A 21,566-nucleotide genomic window follows, 5' to 3' on the forward strand; every position below is an offset into this window, starting at 1 on the left:
TACTTTGTTCCCCTCCATTTTCCAAACTAGTAAGATCTGAAATGTTTTGTTCTTCTAGTCATTTGTGCTATTAGCATATCTATGATATATCATTTAGAATTTGCAGAAAGCAAGCCTCCCCATAGCATTCAAGTTGTGAGTGCTCTAGATTTTGGTAAAAGCACAAATATTTCTAATACCCTGTTTACTCATTTCTTATGATGTGCATAATCAAACTCTGCCTCATGCATTGTAAGCAAATGCCCTACCATTAAGCAATACCCCTAATTCTCTAATACAATTTTTGATGGAACTTAATATATTGCTGATCCTTCTCACTGAAATCTGTGACCAAAAAACTTCCATCTTACAGACTGTCCATTTATTATAGTTTAATGAATCTTTACATTTACTGGACAACTGATCTAATCATTAGCTAAATAATCTATAAAAATAGACAACTAGATAATAAGAACTGTGTGTTTTATAATCACAAGTGAGTAGCAAATCAAACAACAGAAAAAACAGTAATTAAATATGAAAGTCAATGTCCTTAAAGATCAACATTTTCATGTTTTTTAAACTAAGAAATAAAACAACATATATGAAACTGTAACTATATAACTGCTTTATTCTATTTCATGCAGCTAAAACAACTCCTGAAACTGAGTAATCTTTAAAGAACAGGAATGTATTTCTTGTAGTTCTGGAAGCTGAGAAATCTAAGCTCTAGGGTGGTCTGGCAAGGGCCTTCTTGTTTTACCAGTGCATGTCAGAGAGCAGAGCTAAAGGCTTTATAAAGCCTCTTTTATAAATGCCTTAATTACATTCACAAGGAAGAAGCAGCCCTCATGACTAATCCTTTTTTTTTTTTTTGCCATGTTGGGGATTGAATCTGGGGCCTCACACATGATAAGCAACTGATCGCCTCTTAGCAGCTCCACCTCTTAATACCATCACATTGGCAAAGCTAGATTTTGGAGGCACCACATTTAAATCATGGCAGTACCTCATTACAGATATTTTTTAATTCCATTTGAAAAAGATGAAATGAACTATCATTAACACAAATGACACATCAACTAAACAAGGGGATAACAGTAGAAATTATGCAAAAGAAAGTAGTGGGGGCGGGGGAAGAGTAAAGAAAATCTACCATCAGACTCTCTGATCAAAGCAAAATACATTAGGCTATTCCACAATAACTAGAGACCTATAAAGTAGACATTAAAGAGATCTGAAAACAAAAGATAGATTCACACAAGTAAGTCAGATTAACTGGATCAAGTCTTTTTTTTTTTCATTTTAGTTTTCTCATGATGGAGAGGGATCAGATGTATTCTGATTCATCCTACAATAAAATTCATCCTACAATAAAATAAAAATTTTTACCTAATAAAAAAGAAAACTGAGACACTTTCTACTTCATTACCAAAGTGCTATCTCTAGTTGCTTCTCATCCCTTTTCTCTTGATTTATTACTAACCAAACAGAAGCAGTTTCAATTTTCAAGGCATTGTCTACTTCTAAGAAGAAAGGTCTAGAATCAAATTTAGAAAGGCAACCACTTTCAAATGACTAATACTTCTCAGGCAGAATCTTCATTACAAAAATGCTTCATTATCTCCACTGTACCATAATCCAACCCTATTAGCAACAGTATAATACAAGAAAAGAACATTACTAAGATAGTTATTAAAACTCAATGTAAGTGGTTTTAAATACAGAAAAATGTAGAAATCAATGCTAACTTTAAGGATTATTTATCAATCTCTAGTCAGTTTTAATACAACCCTACAAAGTCAATAAACAGGAATTCTTGGTATAACTAAAGGAACCATGAAACAATACACTTCAATATTCTTTCAAAGAGAACACCAAAGCAGTATCATCTCTTTTTCTTTCCTTTTTTTTTTTTTGGTCGGTCATAGGGCCTGAACTCTGGGCCTGGGCACACTGTCCCTCAGCTCTTCAGCTCAAAGCTAGTGCTCTACCACTGGAGCCACAGTGCCACTTCTGGCTATTTTTGCTTATGTGATGCTGAGGAATCGATCCCAGGACCTCATGCATGCAAGACAGGCACTCTACCAATGAGCCACTTTCCCAGGCCCTAATATCATCTTTTTGAAGCCCAATATCTTTTTTTTTTTTTTTTGGTAGGTTGTGGGGCTTGAAGTCTGGGCCCGGGCACTGTCTCTCAGCTCTTCAGCTCAAGGCTAGCACCCTACCACTTGAGCCACAGCACCAATTCCAGCCTTTTCTGTTTATGTGGTGCTGAGGAATTGAACCCAGGGCCTCCTGCATGGGAGGCAAGCGCTCTACCACTGAGCCAGCTTTCCAGCCCTGAAGCCCAATTTTTATATTATTACACAGATGAAGTGTCACTGAGGTCTTACTTTTAATTATTTAAAACAAGTATTTCAGATCTGAAACCAGTTAAAACCTTTTAAGACAGAAGCAAAACTTTTTAAGAATGTTTAATTCTGCTCTCTTTATTTCATTATAAATATTTCAAAAAATACTATTTTAATACCATTTTTTAAAGTAGCCCAAATAAAATGACCACAAAAAAGTTTTAGGGGGGAAAATGATCTTACCTCTACAGTAGGGCTAAGGCTGCTCGGCAGTGTTTCTGAAGTCACAGTAGTGCTTGGAAGACTGGAAATGTCCCAAGTATTTACAGGTTGGATTGGTTCAGACTGCTTTGAGCGATCTATACATTTTGGATTATCCAGTAAGGTCACTTCATAAAATTCTTGAATATCTAGAGATGAGGAAATGAAGTATTCATATTTCAAAATTTGTATTTTATATTCATAATGCAAAAGTACTCATATTTTCTATCTAGAGAACTTTTAGATATTCTTCAATGCATGCAATGCTAAAACAACTCACAGTAGAATTTTCACTTTAGAAAAACACATCCAATCCTATATCTAGTACTGAATATTTCCTCATTTCACTATCACCATCATATCAAAACCTGAATGGCACAGTGTAAAAGTCATGCAAATTTCACATTTCATAAGTGCAAGTTGGGGCTGGGAAGTTGGTTCAGTGGTAGAGTGCTTGCCTCACATATGTGAGGCCCTGGGTTTGATTCCTCAGCACCACATAAGCAGAAAAAAGCCGGAAGTGGTGCTATGGCTCAAGTGGTAGAGTGCTAGCCTTGAGCTGAAGAGGTAAGGGGCAGTGCCCAGGCCCAGAGTTCAATCCCTATGACTGACAAAAAAAAAAAAGTGCATGCTGAGCCAGGCCTAGTAGATTAGGCCTGTAACCCTAGCTATTTGGGAGGTGGAGTCTGGGGATCATAAACTTTAAGAGAACCCAGGCGCAGGTGGCTCACACCTGTAATCCTAGCTATTCAGGAGGCTGAGATCTGAGGATCATGGTTCAAAGCCAGCTGCCTGGGCAGAAAAGTCCGTGAGACTCTGATCTCCAATAAAACACTAGAAAAGTGGAAGTGGTGCTATGGCTCAAGACATAGAGCACTCGCCTTGAGCTGAAGAGCACAAGGACAGCACCCAGGCCCAGAGTTCAAGCCCCACGACCAACCAAAAAAACCAAAAACTTTGAAAGACTCTGTTTCAACCAAATAGCTGGTCCTGAAAGTTTCACACCTGTCATTCAATAACAAAAGGAAGCATAAACAGGAGGACCACACTCTGCTTATTTTTGAGACCCTATCTCAAAAATAAGAAACACAAAAGGACTGGTGGAGTGGCTCAAGTTCCTGCTCAGGAAGCACAAGGTCCTGTATGTATAAGCAAATTATTTACCCTCTGATAACTTGCCACTGATAACTTATATATTGTTGCAAGGACTGGTGATCACAAGAAAATACTAGGGCATGACAGGATGTAACAGGCTCTTCATACATGTTAGTTTAACTAGTATCATGAATTCCACAAATTAGTCATTACCAATATTTTATATTTTTATCATCACTCTAAACTAGCAATGTAAATTCTTCAGGTAGTTTTAACTGTCCTTCCCAAATCAAAGTATATATTTTTTTTAATTTTAAAAATCAAAGAACTAATGACTTTATTCTCTAATCTGATTTAAGTTAAATATATTATTTAAGAAAATAATCAGTTAAAGATATGGCAAGACCCTAAAAGAAACCAAATTAACTCAACTCACTGTAGCACACTATAATTTTAAAATCAAATTTATTTTGCTATCAGCTGGAATCATATGAACTTAGTATATTAGCAGAGTTACACTGCTCAGAAGCTTTGAATGATAATCATATAACGTTTAGATTCATACTGTGAGCTCTTTACTCACTTACTGGTATAATCTTTTGGATTGATTTTTTAAGAAAGAATTATTTAACAGCAAGGGTGAGGAACTATCCTATGTAGAATCATGCACTATAACTAATTTTTAGACAGAATAATTTTTACTTCTAGTTTCTATTTGGATAACACTATTATCACTTAAAAAAGACCTCACAGGAAAGTAGGATAAAGTAATTCCCTTTTCAGTTTTAATAAGCAGAATTATAGAACTTTCCAAATCAAGGGCAAATTAGAAACTAATGTTTGGACATAATATCAACCAGCCTTACTGGAATACTACCAGACGAAGTAGCAAGAGATAAATTTAACCCACAGCCGGCCGCCAGTGGCTCAAGCCTATAATCCTAGCTACTCAGGAGGCTGAGATCTGAGGATTGCAGTTCAAAGCCACCCCAGGCAGGAAAGTCTGTGAAACTCTTCTCTCCAATAAACTACCAAAAAGCGGAAGTGGCACTATAGCTCAAGTAGTAGAGTGCTAGCCTTGAGCTGAAGAGCTGTAGGACAGCCTCAAGCCCAGAGTTCAAGCTCCACCATCGACAAAAAACAACAACAACAACAAAAAACACAAGTCAGTAGCCTTTATACCAACAAAGGACAATCAGAGAGGGAAATCAAGGAAAAAAACTCCATTTGCAATAGCCTCAAAAAAGGGGGGAGGAAGGGTAGAAATAAATGTAACCTAGAATGGAAAGACCTTCCATGTTCATGGAAAGGTAGAATGAATTGATCTAAAAATTCAATGCAATCCTCATCCAAATCCCCATGACATTCTTTGTTTAGACAAGGAAAACAATCTAAAACTTAATATAACAACAAAAGACCTCAAATAGCCAAAGTAATTGTAGGCAAAGAAAAAAGAAAAAAAGCAGTGCTGGTGGCATCACAATCCCAGAACTCAAGCTCTACTACAGAGATATAATATCAGCTTGGTACTGGCACAAAAGTAGACCCAAAGATCAAAGGAACAGACTAAAAGACCCAGAAATAAAACCAGGTAACTACAGTTATCTGCTATTTGATAAGTGGGCCAAAGACATATGATAGAAAAAAGATAGTCTCTTCAATAATTGAGCATCCATATGCAGCTAACTAATAGTGGATCCCTGTTTGTCACCATGTATTACTATCAAATCTAAGTGGATCAAAGACCTCAATATCAAATGTGAAACTTTGAAATTTCTGCAAGAAGGAGTAGGAAAAACACTAGGACTTAGAGGCATAGGCAGAAACTTTTTGAAGAGACCCAGGGGCACAGCAGACAGGAGAGAGACTTGACAAATGGGATTCCATCAAAATATGTTTCTGCACAGCAAAGGACATAAGTTACTAAACTAGAAAGACAGTCAAAAGCCTGAGAGTAGATCTTCACCAGTAATATATCCAACAAAGGCCTAAGAATCAAAAATACACCGATCAAGAAATTAACCCTTCCCAAAGCTAATAAACCAATCACTAAATGAAGGAGGAGAAAATTCTCAGAAGAGGTAAGAATGGCAAAGAAACCCATGAGGAAATGTTTAACATGCTTTGCCATAAAGAAAATGCAATTCAAAACAACTCTGAGATCCTATCTCACCCCAGTTACATTGGCCAAAATCAAGAATTTGAACAACAAATGCTGGTGGGGATGTGGGGAAAAATTAACCTTATCACACTGTTGGTGGAAATATAAACTAATACAACCACTCTGGAGAGCAATCTGGAGGTTCCTCAAAAACTAGATATAGATCTTTCCTATGACCTAGCCATACCACCCCTGGGCATCATCATAAGCCAGGATACTATAAAGACGCTTGCACATCAATGTTCACTGCTGCACTATTCACAACAGCCAATTTATGTAAACAGCCCAAATGCCCTACAAACATACGAGAAACAAACAGTGCATATTTTCTCTCATATGGAGAAGCTAGATCTAAAAATACTGAGACATGATAAATTACACAGGACTAACAAATAGTGAGAGTAAAGGAGGATACTCTTAGGGGAGGAACACAAAGGCACAATGCCTATGTGCATCTGATCATACAAAATATTATTTATCGAAATGAACTCCAGGAAATGGAAACAAGAGGTTTTTTTTTGTCTTATCTGTTCATTTATCTGTCTTTGAGAAGGTAAAGGGGCACAGAAATGGAGAGACAAAAGGTGAACAAATGCAGCGGTCATACTCACTAGACATGTTGAAAATGAACTGTACAATTTGTGGGGGGAGACAGGAAGGAAAACCTTGGACAGCAGAAAGGAAGGGGCAACACTGCTCAAAAAGAAATGTATTCATTACCTGAACTTATGTAACTAACACCTCTATATATCACCTTTATAACAATAAAAATAAACAAAAACTTAAAAGGATTTTTCTTTCTGTCTGGTTTGGAGAGGGGCAAAAAGAAGAAAAAGAAATGGAGGGGGGCTGGGAAGGTGGATCAGTGGTAGAGTGTTTGCCTTGCATGCATGACGCCCTGGTTCGATTCCTCAGCACCACATAAGCAGAAAAAGCCAGAAGGGGCTGGGAAGGTGGCTCAAGTGGTAGAGTGCTAGCCTTGAGCTGAAGAGCTGAGGGACAGCTCCCAGACCCAGAGTGCAGGCCCCACAAACTGGCGAAAGAAAGGAAGAAAGAAAGAAAGGAAGGAAGGAAGGAAGGAAGGAAGGAAGGAAGGAAGGAAGGAAGGAAGGAAGGAAGGAAGGAAGGAAGGAAAGAAAGAAAGAAAGAAAAGAAAGAAGAGAAAGAGAAAGAGAGAAAGAGAGAGAAAGAAAGAAAGAGACAGAGAGAGAAAGAGAAAGAGAGAATGAGAGAATGAGAGAAAGAGAGAGAGAAAGAGAAAAAGAGAAAAAGAAAGAGAGAAAGGAAAGAAAGAGAAAGAAAGAAAGAGAGGGACAAAAAAATGAATAAATGCACAGTGCCAGTAGATACTATGTTGAAAATGAACCATACAAACTTGTGGGAGGGGACTGGAGGAAAAACTGGGAAAGAAGAAAGGGAAGAGGTAGCGTTGTTCAAGAAGAAATGTAAGTCATTTGTAAGACATTGCTGACTTATGAAACGGCAAACTCTTTGTACATTACCTTTATAATAACCATTTAAAAATTTAACAATAATAATACTGCCAGGGAAAACTGTACGCGAAAGCACTTTATAAACCAGGAAGCACTGCCTAAAACTGACATTCACCCATCATAAAAAAACTGAAACTTCATGGAAGTGGCCCTGTGGCTCAAGTGGTAGAGCGCTCGCCTTGAGCTGAAGAGCTGAGGGACAGCGCCCAGGCCCAGAGTTCAAGCCCCACGACCGACAAAAACAAAAAACAAAACAAAAAAACCCTGAAACTTCAAAAACCTAAATATCACCTATGAATTATTCTTACCAAAAGTTAACTCCATCCTAAATCAAGTCTTTAGAACCAATTTCTACTTCACAGGAAATAGAATAGAGGAATACATTAAATGACACCAAAGCAAGGCAGGAAATAAAAGTCCAGAAGAGAATACCCTATGACAACTGGCCTCATCTCTTTAGAGAATCAATGTCATAATGCCAAGAGTCAATGGCTCAAACCTGTAATACTAGCTACTAAAGAGGCCAACATCTGGAAGATCACAGTTCAAAGCCAGCTCAGACAGAAAAGTCTGTAGGACTCCATCTCCAGCCAGAAAATTGGTGACTTGTGGCGTGTGACTCAAGTGCTAACAAGAGTGCCAGCCATGAGCCAGAAAATCAAGTCAGAGTATAAGGCTAAGTTCAAGCCCTGGTACTACATCAAAAACAAAAAAAAGAAGTCAATGCCATAAAAGGGAAAAGAAATTATTTCAAAGTAAGGATGGATGTGTATTAAAGAAGCAAATATATGGCAACCAACAACAATGTCTGAGCCTTCGGCAATGTAAGACTGGGCAGAATATAAAAGATACTGTGATAACAATTAGGGAAATATGAATATGGACTATCTGCCAGAAAATACTAGGAAACATTTGTATTTTTTGTATAAGTAGTATGTTAGTGTGGGTATATTTAAATATTAGAACATGTATTTTATACATGTAGATTTACATATACAGTACATTTATAGATCCATCTACAACACATGCATGTGTTCCTATAGTATTCGCCCAAGAGCATGAAATGAGTGAACAGTTATCATATATATATATATATATATATATATATATATATATATCAAGTAGACATTACTCATGAAAAAATGTCTTACATTTATAAGTATTTTAAGTCAAGTTTCAAACCTCAAATTCCTGTAAGTTTTTACTTTGTAATTAACTAGCAAAAGCACTGCTAAATTATCCTAAACATTTCAAATGAAAGTCTATACCAGTGCTGACAAAAAAAACAAAACTTCCCAATGATTAAAAAATGCTTTCTAGCTGCCCAATCCAAGCTTCATTTGAGTTCTGGGTATTTGAAATGTAATGAGTGTGCACATGAGGAACTCAATTTATAAATTTATACCAATTTAATAGTCACATGTGCCCAGAATAGTCATTCTATATAGGACAACAGAAAGCTAGACTGACTTAGCAGATAACATCTCATTTAGTATAAACAATGAATGAAGTGTCCACATGAGAATTTCCTTTTTAAATTCACTACCTCTTTGCTTCTAACTGAAGTGCCTTACCCCTAATTCCTCTATTCCATCTATAACTGGAAAATCAAATATCCATCCAACTATACCAGGGTTAAGACAAAATAAACCAAATCGAATGTCTATCATAAAAGAATCAAAGAAAACAGAAAGTAACAAGACATATTGGAGTCCTCATGGATTACCAGCAAAAATGCAAAATGACTAGTCAGAGAGTGATTTCTTGGGAAACATTGGACCTGTGGTCCAGCAATTCCACTTTTGGCTGTGTGTGTGTGTGTGTGTGTGTGTGAGTGTGTGTGTGTGTGTGTGTGTGTGTGTGTGTTTGTGTGTGTGTGTGTGTGTGTGTGTGTGTGTGTGTGTGTGTGTGTGTGTGTGCGCACTGATGGCTTATGCCTATAATCCTCGCTATTCAGAAGGCTGAGACATGAGGATCGCAGTTTGAAGCCAGCCTAGGCAGGAAAGTACACTTAACAATTAACCACCAAAAAGCCAGAAATGGAACTGTGGTTCAAGTGGCAGCACTGGCCTTGAGAAAAAAGAGTCCAGTGATTGTGCCCAGGACCAGCACAACAGGAAGGAAAAAAAAACTAAACAAAGACTAAAAAATAGATTTGTTTACCATTTGTTACAGTAGCATTATTCATAATAGCCAAAAGGTAAAAACAATTCGAGTGCCCTTCAAAAATGAATAAAATGTGGTATTTGCATATAATGAAATATTATTCTTAAAAAGAAATTTTAATACAATTATTAAACCTTGAAAATACTATTCTGTGAAATAAATAAGCCTGAAATAAAAGAATATTATATTCTTCCATATAGATAAGGTATTAAGAAAAGTCAAATTTATGAGATAGAAAGTAGTAGTCACCAGAAGCTGGGGCAGAATGAGGAAATGGAGAATTTCCATTAAGGTATTAATGGAAATTAATTCTAAGGCATCATTATTTTTAATTAAGGTATCCATTAATTATAAGTTGATGAAAAAGTTTTGAAAATGGATAATGGTGGTGGTTGCACAATAAGTGTATTTACTGCTACTGACCTATACAACTAAAAAAGGATAAGATGGTAAATTTTGTCATATACACTTGTTAGTGTTAGGGCTAGGGTTATTTATGTATTACTATAATTAAAAAAATAAGCTGACCATGAGTCTAGGTGAGCTCATAAATGAGTAAAATACATAGGATTTAATACGTAGGTTTCTAAATACTTAGCTATCAGAAATCTTACTGAAGTCAGGTAACCTGTATCATCAGATAATTCCCAACTTAATTAATCTTGACCTATATCCATTCTTGACATTCTAAACATTCTACAGCTTATGCACTTTATTTCATTTGTCCACATTGTCTACATTTCTTCATTTTTAGGACACTACAAGAATAAAGTGATAAGCAATATAGTAACACTTCTTCAGAAACCCTCCATCACAATTACTTCAGTTATGTCAGCTGAGATTTTTTTTTTCAAAGAAACATCTAATCTAAAAAAGATAACCTATGGAAGAATGCACATACACTTCTTGTTCTTGCCGTGAGGAAGAGGAGGAGGGATGTGTATTAAGGTTTGAACTCAAGGCTTTGCACATGCCAAGCAGGTATTCGAGTCACCCCAATGCTTTTTATGTTCGTTATTGTTTTAGTAGGGTCTCACATTTTGTGGGGGCTAGCTGGCTTGGGTCAGATCCTCCTACATGCTCCCCTTGTAGCTTGGATGATAGGCACTATTGTGTTCAACATTTCATTGGCTGAAATGGGATATCATGAACATTTTGCCCAGGATGGCCTTGAGCTGATCTTTGCTTCTATAATACCTAGAACTACAAGTATGAGCCACCATCATCTCAAAAATACTTGTTTTATTTTTTCCAAGTTAGCAACAGTCCTTGTACTTTATAGTTAATCTACATTTCACTTGTCAGAAAAAAATTGTATTGATGATGAGAAATACAAAGATTCAGCAAAAGAAAAAGTTAAGATTGCCACTGTAATAAGGTTAAGTATTTCTACAAAATGACATTCTGAAAATAAGTACTTTTACCACTGTCTTTACTGAGGAGAATACTTTGAGTTCTAAAGTAATTCAGAATTACTGACATTCTAAAATAAAACAGAATTTATCAATCGAACAGAAGTTAAATAGAAGATAAAAGTAAATGGTAAATCCAAATATACTACCAAATCTCTCACATTTCCTAAAAATCTAAAATGCCAAAGTCAGATAAAATTGAAGTTACTCTCTAAAGAACTCTGAAAACAAGGAAATCAATTAGTTTACCCTCTACAATTAGGGTGTTGGACCAATAAAGACTACTGGAGTGAATAAGTTTGTTTTTTTTTAAGAGCTAAAAGGTGAAATGACAGATGTCATTTTTGTTATATTGGAATGTTGTATTTGGAATGTTATATTCGGAAAACTGAGGAAATTAAGGGGAAAAAAATAACTAATACCTAAGGTTTTTTAACTCACAAAAGCTAAATACTGGGACTGGAGGCATGGCTCAAGTGGTAGAAAGCCAATAAGTAAAAAAGCTAAACTAGAGTACAAGGCTCTGAGTTCAAGTCCCAGAACTGGCACCAAAAAAAAAAAAAGTGGGGTGGGACATAGCTCAGTAGAGCAAAGTACTTGCTTACCATCTGTAACACCTTGTATTTGGTCCTCAGTATCAAAAAAAGACACACACACAACACACACACACACACACACAACAACAACACATCTAACCTAAATACAAAACTGGGTGCCGAAGGCATATGCCTATAATCCTAGCTACTTGAGTGGCTAAGATTAGCAGAATCATACATAGGCAGGAAACTTCATGAAACCCATTCTTAGTAATTAGGCAAGATGGCATGTATCTGTAATCTTATAGTTATGATGGGATGCCTAGAATAGGCAGATCATAGTCAAGGCACAAGCCCAGGCAGAAAGAAAAACTTTATTTTAATAAAACAAACCAGAACAAAAAAGGGCTAGTGGTGTGGCTTAGCAGTAGAACACCTACCTAGCATGTGCTGTAAGGTCCTGAGTTCAAATCTCATGATGGATGGATGGATGGCCAGGATAGATTAGATAGAGTAGATAGATACCTAAAAAGAGGCTGGGTGGTAGCTCAATGGTAGAATGCTTACTGGGCACATATAAATCCTTGACTTTGATCCCCAATAGTACAAAAGAAAAACTAAAAACATTAATTTTTAAAACTTTTAATGACTATAGTTTAAGATGCTACAGAAACTTAAATATGTATTCATTTTAGATTTCTTTAAGTGTCAACAAAAATTTGAAAATTATTACAGTGGAAAAAGATAGGGGTCATCTAGAGGTGTCTGAATGGGAGAGAATTGTACCACTAAGGGAAAAAAATTAAATTAATCTCTTTGATAGAGAATTTTTTTCTGTACATTGGTTTATAAAAACAATTCATGTAAACATACAATAGAGGGGCCCATCATCTGCACTGGATAGAGATGAAAATGAACTAAGCATCCCAAAGGCAGCGATGGGAAGGGAGGAATGAGAGGGAAAGAGGGAACAGCTTACACTAAACAAAAGCAAAGAAATTTAAGTATTACCTGATGTGGAAGAAATAATTGTATTGTCAAAACTCATAGAATTCACAAACTTTGTAGACCATGATAATGACAATTTACATTGTGAAAGTTAAAGCTTGTTTGAAACTATTCCACAATACTGTGAAATTTATGTAATTACCTAATCTCAATTAAAAAAGAGAAAAAAAGAAAAGTGAGAGAAGGGGTGGGTTAGGAGCAATGGGTGACAAATGTTATCAGACACTTTGTACTCATATACTGTTTTGTAGAATGGGAACTTCTTTGTACAACTACTTAAAGATAATAAAAAATTAAAAAAAAACAATTCATGTGTCTCAATAACAGGGGTTAGCATCCTTATACATACCTACACTATGAAAAACAAACTATAACTACTACAACAAAACAATACCTAAATCTCTCATACTATTTCATCAAAAACTGTAGAGAAAACAAAAGGGAGAAAACTACATAGCACCAAACACCTATTCACATACTTCACATCCAAAGCACGGACATCACCAAATGCTGGTGAAGATGTGGAACATTGCTGATGGGCATGCAAAATGGCACAGAGACTTTGGAAGAGTTTGGAATGTTTCTTAAAAAGCAAAACATTCAGTCTGGCACCAATGGCTCTGGCCTATAATCTTAGCTACTCAGGAAGCTAAGATCCAGGGATGGTGGGTTTAAGCCAGCTGGGCAGAAAAGCCCATGAGACTTATCTCCAATTAAATACCAACAAGCTAGAATTGGAGCTGTGGCTCTAGTGGCAGAGCTCTAGCCTTGAGCAAAGAAGCTCAGGGGCAGTACTCAGGCTCTGAGGTTAAGACCCAGACTGGCAACAAAAACAAAAAGCATAAATTAATCCATATTGTCCAACAATTATGCTCTCCCTGGTATTTATCAAAATGAGTTTAAACTTAAAGCCACAAAAAACCTGACTAAAAAATGTTTACAGCAGATATATACACAACTGATAAAGCTTGGATCCAATCAAGCTGTTCTTTGATAAGCAGATAAACAAATTTATACATGGAGTACTACTCAGCAATAAAAGGATATGAGCTATCAAGACATGAAAATACATGGAACCTTAATTTACATTGCCAAGTGAAAGAAGCCAATCTAAAAGGGATACATACTTATGATTCCCACTATAAGATTTTTTAGAAAAAGCCTAATTTTTTAAGAAAAAAGGCAGCAAAAGGATCAGTAGTGGGAGGGGGTGAACAGGTAAAACACAAATGCTTTATAAGGCAATGAAACTATTCTGTATATCACAATAATAAATGCATACATCAAAACACATTTTTATGTCCACAGAAGTAAATCCAAATGTAAACTCGGAACCTTAGGTGTTGACAATAAATGGCTTGTCATTTTTAACAAATCTACCACATTAATGTAAGATATTAACAGGAGAAGAAAAGGCATGAGAATATGACAATTGTACAACAATTTTTCTGTAAATCTAAAATGACTGGAAAAATGTCTATTCATAGCTGAAATGAATAGGGGCAATAGAAAGGCCTATGTACATCTGATCATATGAAATATAGAAATGAAATAAAAAAGGGAGAACATAACAAAATTATGTTTTAAAAATTAGCAATTTCATGTTATCAAAATATCTCCCAAATAGATAAAAAGAATTAAATGTTTTTTAAAAGTCTTGTATTGATTTTAAAAATGTTTCATAATCTTGGGGCTAGATTATAATAACTTCATGGATTGTACTACTGGGCTGTACTTGCCAATCTACCCAATAAATGTCACAAATTAAAAACAAGACAAAAGACTACTCCCTCAAGCAGTCTTGGTTTACACGCACTTCTTAGCATGTGAGCTTCTTGCTGTATCTCACTAGGCAAAATATGATTCTTTGGTTATGTGTTTTTAGCACAAGAGGTCACTTAAACACAAGCTAACTACTTTCTCTGGTGCTCAATGAATAAAGTGAAGGAATTATTCCTTTCCATTAGGAAAACAAACAACAACAACAAACACAAAAAAACCTTCAGGTAGCAGGGCACTAGTGCCTCATAATTCTAGCTACTTAGGAGGCTGAGATTTGAGGATTGTGGTTCAAAGCCAATTAGGCAGGAAAGTCCTTGAGACTCTCATCTCCACTTAAACACACACACACACACACACACACACACACACACACACACACACACACACACACACACACACACACACACACACACACACACACACACACACACACACAGCTGGAAGTGGAGCTGTGGCTCAAATGGGAAAGCACCAGTCTTTAGCAAAAAAGCTCAGGGAGAGTAGCTAGGCCTACTTAAGGTCAAGTCCCAAGTCCGGCACATACACACTCAAAAAAAAAATACAAATTTTCCAGGCAAACTTTAATCAGTTGTGAATTTTCGTCTTACACACTGATTTTGAATATGAATTCTCATATTTTACTATGTTTTACTTAGGAAGCAAGTTTCTAAGATGAAAATGTGTACATATAAACAGAGTAACATTCTAGAAGAGTAGTTACTTCATACTAAATATAAACTACAGTTATCTGGCCTTAAATGATTATATGGAACATAAATAATTTTCAGAATAATTTCATTTTGGAGGACAACAGGAAAAGCAACTAGAGAGCGCAAGATAGAACCCTGCTATTTCAGAGGGGAAAACTGTATCAGTTCATAGATTAAAAGTACATACAGCCGGGTACAGGTGGCTCACGCCTGTAATCCTAGCTACCGAGGAGGCTGAGATCTGAGGATCGTAGTTCAAAGCCAGCCTGGGCAGGAAAGTCTGTGAGACTCTTATCTCCAATAAACCACTAGAAAACCGGAAGTGGCGCTGTGGCTCAAACAGTAGAGCACTCGCCTTGAGCTGAAGAGCTGAGGGACAGTGCCCAGGCCCACGACCAACAACAACAACAAAAACAAAAATACATACAATGGGGCTGGGAAGGTGACTCAGTAGTAGAGCGCTTGCCTTGCATGCATGAGGCCCTGGGTTCGATTCCTCAGCACCACATAAGCAGAAAATTAAAAAGCCGGAATTGGCACTGTGGCTCAAGTGGTAGAGTGCTAGCCTTGAGCTGAAGAGCTGAGGGACAGCGCCCAGGCCCAGAGTTCAGACCCCACGACCAGACCAAAAAAAAAGAAAAAGTACATACAATGATTTTATACACCAAAATACATTCTAACACTTAAATCTACTCAAGGACAGATACTGTTTCCTTCTAAACTAATATGTATATATCTATATCTATCTATCTATCTATCTATCTATATATATATATAAAGCAATTTATTTCTAAAGAGAAAAGAATAGCCTATAAAACTTAAGTATTACAATGTATATTTCACAAACTATAAGCAGGGATTAGATGTCAGATCAGTGTACAAAATAATTTATTTAAACACTCCAGACATTCTTTGACTCACCAGTCACATAGTATTCCCATTAACACTCCTTAAAACAATGTACATATATTAAAAAACCAGAATGTGAAATGGCTGATTCCTGGGCTTGGACAGAGAGTAAGTACAAGATGAACCTGGAACATCTTGTTAAGTCAAGATGTAATAAAATGTTCAGAGGAACTCCACTGGCTAAATCTGAGACAATCTGAGCACCAGAATCGTTAGCATAATTTTAAAAAAATGACAAACCATTAAAAAAAAAAGAAGAAGTATTCCATTTCCAGACAGACAGACTCTAGTGGGCTTTATCACAGTAAAAAAAAAACCAAGTGAGAAATGTGCAAGAACGGTGGTGGTGTTGTTAGCAAACTGTGACTTCAACAACCACAGTAAAGAACTGCTTCAAACCAGGCATGAGTGGCTAATACTTGCAATCCTAGCTACTCAGGAGACTGAGCTGAGGATCACGTTTTGAAGGAGATAGAGCTGAGGCTCACAGTTTGAAGCCAGCTCAGACAGGAAAGTCTGAAAGACTCTTTATCGTCAATCTGACTCTTTATCTTCAATCTATCACCAAAAAGCCAGAAGAGGAGCTGTGGCTTGAGTGGTAGAGAACTAGATTTGAACAAAAGCTCAGCACCCAGACTTTGAGTCAAGCCCAAAGACCAAAAAATAAATAATGAAATAAATGAAAACTTGCTTTACCACTTCAAGCAAGAATCATCAATAGATTCTAAGTGAAAATTTGTTAAAGATATGTATATGGTGCTAAAATGTCTCTCTCAAAGGGGAAAGTGACTAAAGAGGCATACATAATTGGGTAATCAAAATTAATATTACCAAGGAAGATGACATTGTGTACATCTGGATATATAAATTCCTAACCTAGAATATAAAATCTATTTTTTGTTTTGTTTTGTTGTACTATGGTTTGAACCTAGGACCCTGCACTGGCTAGGTAAGTGACCTCCCCAATTTAAACTATACTACAAAAATCTAAACTAATCATAAGCAAACATCTGACAAGCTCAAAACAAAAGACTTTATATTAAATCAGAACTTTCAAAATAGTTAATGTCATAAAAGACAAAGCAAGAATATGATTAGAAGAAATATTTATAGATTTTTTATAGCTGATTCTCAGGTTCTAAAGATAATTCAGCCAGAGCCAGCATAATCAAAACACTTTTGCACAGATATAATAAGCAAAACTATTAATAAATGAATAACTCAATTTAATTAAATCAAAAACCACAATGGAAAGTTAATAAACTTACTTTCAATTGCAAAAAGTTTTAGCTAACAGTCTAATCCATGTCCTGTTATCTTTTCCTTGCTCAAACTATTTTTACCAGCAATGTATTAGGGTTCCAATTTCTCTAGATCCTTGTTTTCAGTTTTAGGATAGCCATTCTAATGAGTGTTATTCTGTGTATTTTGTCCTTAACCCTAGTTACAGTAAGATGAATATTTGATTCTCCAGTTGTAGAAGCTGGGTACAAGTCAGCAAGTTGTTATTAAAATAGAGAGTTATTTCAAATAACAAGAAGCAAAATGTGTATAAGTATATCCAAGAGATGAAATCCTACCTAGTAAAGATACCTGCACAGAATCCTGTACACAACTAAAACAGCTGTGTTTTCTGATTCCACAAGAAGTAACTGCAGGGGTATAAACTTGTATGAAATCTCTAAGGACTAACAAGGTCACTTTGAATCCTAGACACCTTTAAAATCAGGAAATGTCTGAAACCACTGTGGATTAGAATACCTGAGCTCTGACTGTAATAACATCATATCCAATCTACCTAATTCACAACATGTTCAAATACAAATACAGAAATTGGGCCAGGCGCTGGCGGCTCACGCCTGTAATCCTAGCTACTTGGGAGGCTGAGATTTGAGGATCGCGGTTCAAAGAAAATCCATGAAACTCTTATCTCCAATAAGATATCTCAAACTACTATTACTAAACTCAGAGATTAAAATAAAAAGACTTATCTCTCCCATTTATTAAAAAAATTACTAAGCAGGGAGCAGGTGGCTCGCGCCTATAATGTAGCTACTCAAAGGCTGAGATCTGAGGATCATGGTTCAAAGCCAGCCCAGGCAGGAAAATCTGTGAGCCTATTCCAATTAACCACCAGAAAACCAGAAGTGTACTGTGGCTCAAGTGGTAGAGCGCTACCCTTGAGCTGAAGAGCTCAGAGACAGTACCTAAGACTAGAGTTCAAGCCTTATTATCAACCAAAATATAAATAATTACTAGAACATTTTGGGAACAAATGTGAAGCTCATAAACAAATTTTAAGACATAATTACTATAAATATTCAGCTTTAAAGAAACACCTTAGCTGAAATTCATAAAGCTAACAAAAAAAGAAAAGAAAAAAGTACCACTTTCAATAATTTTTAAATGAAACAATATTTAAGGATACTACTAAGTATAAGAATTGGAATAATTTCTGCATTCTCCTAAATCAAAAATTATTACCAATTATAAATTGCACCATTATTTCATATTTCCTTGAGTTCAAAAAAGCACGCCAATTCAAAATGATACACCCATAAGACATGGTGACTTCTGCCTGTATTCCTAACACTTGGAAATTGGGGCAGGAGAATTTTGAGTTTAGGGCCAGCATGAGCTAAATGGTGAGACTCTAGCTAAACAACAACAAAAAAATCCAACAATAAAACATATGAGGGTCAGGGGAATGGAAGGTAAGAGATAGTTTTATTAAAATGCACAACATGTACAACACAAGCCTCCTTTTGTACAACTAATGTAAGCTAATTTAAAAAAATCAACAAAAAAGACATATGCCAGGGGTACTGGTGGCTCGTGTCGATAAATCCTACCTACAAAAGGGACTGAGACCTGGAGGATCAAAGTTTGAAGTCAGCCTGGGCAACAAAGTCCTCGAGACTCCATCTCCAATTAAAGAGTAAAATGCTTGACTAGGGGTGTTGCTCAAGTGGTAAAGTACCACCTATGAGAAAGGAAGAGGCCCTGAGTTCAAGCCCTGGTACTGGTGTGTGTGCACGCATGCACACAAAGTATATATTCACTTAGAAGATGCCTCTCAACTTTAAACACATTAAAATACTTAAAAATAAGCTGGGCGCCGGTGGCTCACGCCTGTAATCCTAGCTACTTAGGAGGCTGAGATCTGAGGATCACGGTTCAAAGCCAGCCCCAGCAGGAAAGTCCATGAGACTCTTATCTCCAATAAAACCACTAGAAAACCAGAAGTGGCACTGTGGCTTAAGCGATAGAACACTTGCCTTGGGCTGAAGAACGCAGGGGCAGCGCCCAAGCCCAGAGTTCAAGTCCCATGACCAACCAAAACATAAAAATAAAATAAAATAAAATAGAATACTTAAAAATTAGTATATTAGAACAGACATACTTTCATGTTTGCCCCTCTAAATAAAACCCAAGATAAAGGAATCTAATTTATATAACATTTCAACTAGAGCCCAGAGGTAAATCAATCTATAACACAAAAACTCCTACAAACCCATATAAACTTCTTTTCCAAACACATGAAAAGTCAATACAAATTCAATTTTTAAAAGATCAATAAATAAGCAATGTTGACACAAGTACAAAAATATTCCAAACAAATATAACAAGATAATTTAATTTAAACAAATGATTTCTAAAGCATGGAAGTCAATAACTTAAACACCTAATGACTTTCAAATAATGCAGGTGATGGGCTGGGAAGGTGGCTCAATGGTAGAGTGATTGCCTCTCATGCATGAGGCCCTGGGTTCGATTCTTCAGCACCACATAAGCAAACAGAAAAAAAAGCCGAAGTGGTGATGTGGCTCAAGTGGTAGAATGCTAGCCTTGAGCTGAAGAGTTGAGGGACAGCACCCAGGCCCAGAGTTCAAGCCCCATGACCGGACCCAAAAAATAATAATAATGCAAGTGATCAAGACCTTTTAATCCAATCGTCACAAGTGCCAGCACAGAAAACTCTCAAATACTATAGAAAAAACTGAATGAATGCATGATTTTTCAGTATATACTATAGACACATGGACTAGTTTCTAAATTTATGGGCTTAAAGTACACTGTGACACTGTTTCATAAACAAGGGAAAGATGTAAAAGAGAGAGAGAGAGATCTTAGCCAGGTGTGGTGGCACCTACCTATAATACCTACATTTGAGAGGCTAAGGCAGGAAGATTAACAAGCTGGAGGACAGCCTAGGCTATAAAATGAGGCTGTCTTAAAGCACAAAGATAAGACTTTCTGAGAGATACGTGAGGGACCAGAGACAAGTCACCTTGAACTGTATTTTGGGGTTTATGTACAAAATACTATAGAATGAGGCTGTCCCAAAATACAAAGAAAACATTTTCTGAGATATGTGAGGAAAGAAATAAATCAGCTTGCATTATATATTGGGGATTATGTACAAAACAGAAGATTTTGCCTTACTACTTTAGCTTCTAGGGGGGAAAAGGCATAAAAACTCATGGTTTCATTTCACTACTCCCATTATATAGTTAACATAATGGCCTAAAATAAATTATTTGACATGCCAAAAACTGAATTCAGAACAGATGACATTCATCTATCCAATTTTCCTTTAAAACAATGCACTTCCCTCAAATTTAAGTTACAGGTAACAAGTGTATAAAGTTGTTTGTGAAATAATGTTAACAAACAATACTATACCTAATTTTACAGGTCTAAACTTCACAAACTCCACAAATTCAGTAGAAGCCTCAAACATTTTCAAGGACTCTAAGAAAAATACAAGTCAAATACAGAAACAAGACAATAGTAATTCAGTCATCACCTTTTGGGTCCTGAAATAGTTCTGCAACTTCACCATGTTTTAGTAGTTAATTCTAATATATAAAACACTGCTCTCAAAAATCACTGAAATAATCCTAAGTTTTTTGTTATTGGCTATTTTCAGAAAGGGTATTACTACTGATCTATGAAAACCACAACTCACTGAAAATGTTCACTGAATGCATCATGTATCGCCAAATACATTACTCTTAAGTTTAAAAATCACTAAATTTAGAGAAGCATTAAGCCTAGTTGACACATAATAGCCACAAAATTGTAATTCCCACCTATTAAAGCCTGAAAGAGGTTGCTTTGAAATATGTTAATAACTCGTTCAATGGAACTTCTGAGTTGTCTATCTTCAGTTTGACTTAGTTTTGAGCGATAATCTTCCAACAGGTGCAATGCTCTCTGGGTATCTGAAAGGAAAAGTTTATTATATACATATCTAAATGTACATATAAATTTTTTACAAGAAATCACATATAAGCACAAATGGTTCTACAAGACATCTAAACAGTTCCTCAAATCCTCTAAATCAATAGTTCATGTAAACAAATTCCCTAGGATGAGCAAGAAAAATTTTAAACATTTAACACAACAGGGGAAAAAAACAACTAAGAAAGTCAGCAGTTTGTAATCATGTACACTAGTAATTTACAACAGTAAAAGTCTACCTAATCAAAGTATTTGAAATTTAGTTTCAGATTATTTGGTAGACAACAAAGGCAGTTACAATTTGTCAATATAATCCAAATTCTAGGTGTTTCAAAACATTAGTTCTTAGTATCTCCACAGTTGCCCACACACTAGGGTTTAAGAATGATAAAATTAATTACTAAAACACCAATTCAGAGTTTTTTTTTTTAAAGGACAGGGTGGGACAGTTAA

At 36.1% G+C, this 21,566-nt stretch overlaps 1 protein-coding gene across 8 annotated transcripts in view; it reads right to left on the reverse strand.

Annotated features, from left to right (window-relative positions):
• Dlg1 (discs large MAGUK scaffold protein 1) overlaps positions 1-21,566 on the reverse strand; it is a 204,709-nt gene that overhangs the window by 181,576 nt on the left and 1,567 nt on the right. For all 8 annotated transcript variants that reach the window (XM_042669937.1, XM_042669944.1, XM_042669962.1 and 5 more), the window contains exons 3-4: positions 20,963-21,094; positions 2,577-2,743 (exon numbers count right to left, since the gene is read on the reverse strand). In XM_042669937.1, coding sequence (XP_042525871.1) covers positions 2,577-2,743; positions 20,963-21,094 — 299 coding nt within the window. The remainder of the gene's footprint in view (positions 1-2,576; positions 2,744-20,962; positions 21,095-21,566) is intronic.

Source organism: Dipodomys spectabilis, unplaced genomic scaffold (genome assembly GCF_019054845.1).
Source record: "Dipodomys spectabilis isolate Male_0828 unplaced genomic scaffold, ASM1905484v1 ptg000017l, whole genome shotgun sequence".
Classification (NCBI taxonomy): domain Eukaryota; kingdom Metazoa; phylum Chordata; class Mammalia; order Rodentia; family Heteromyidae; genus Dipodomys; species Dipodomys spectabilis.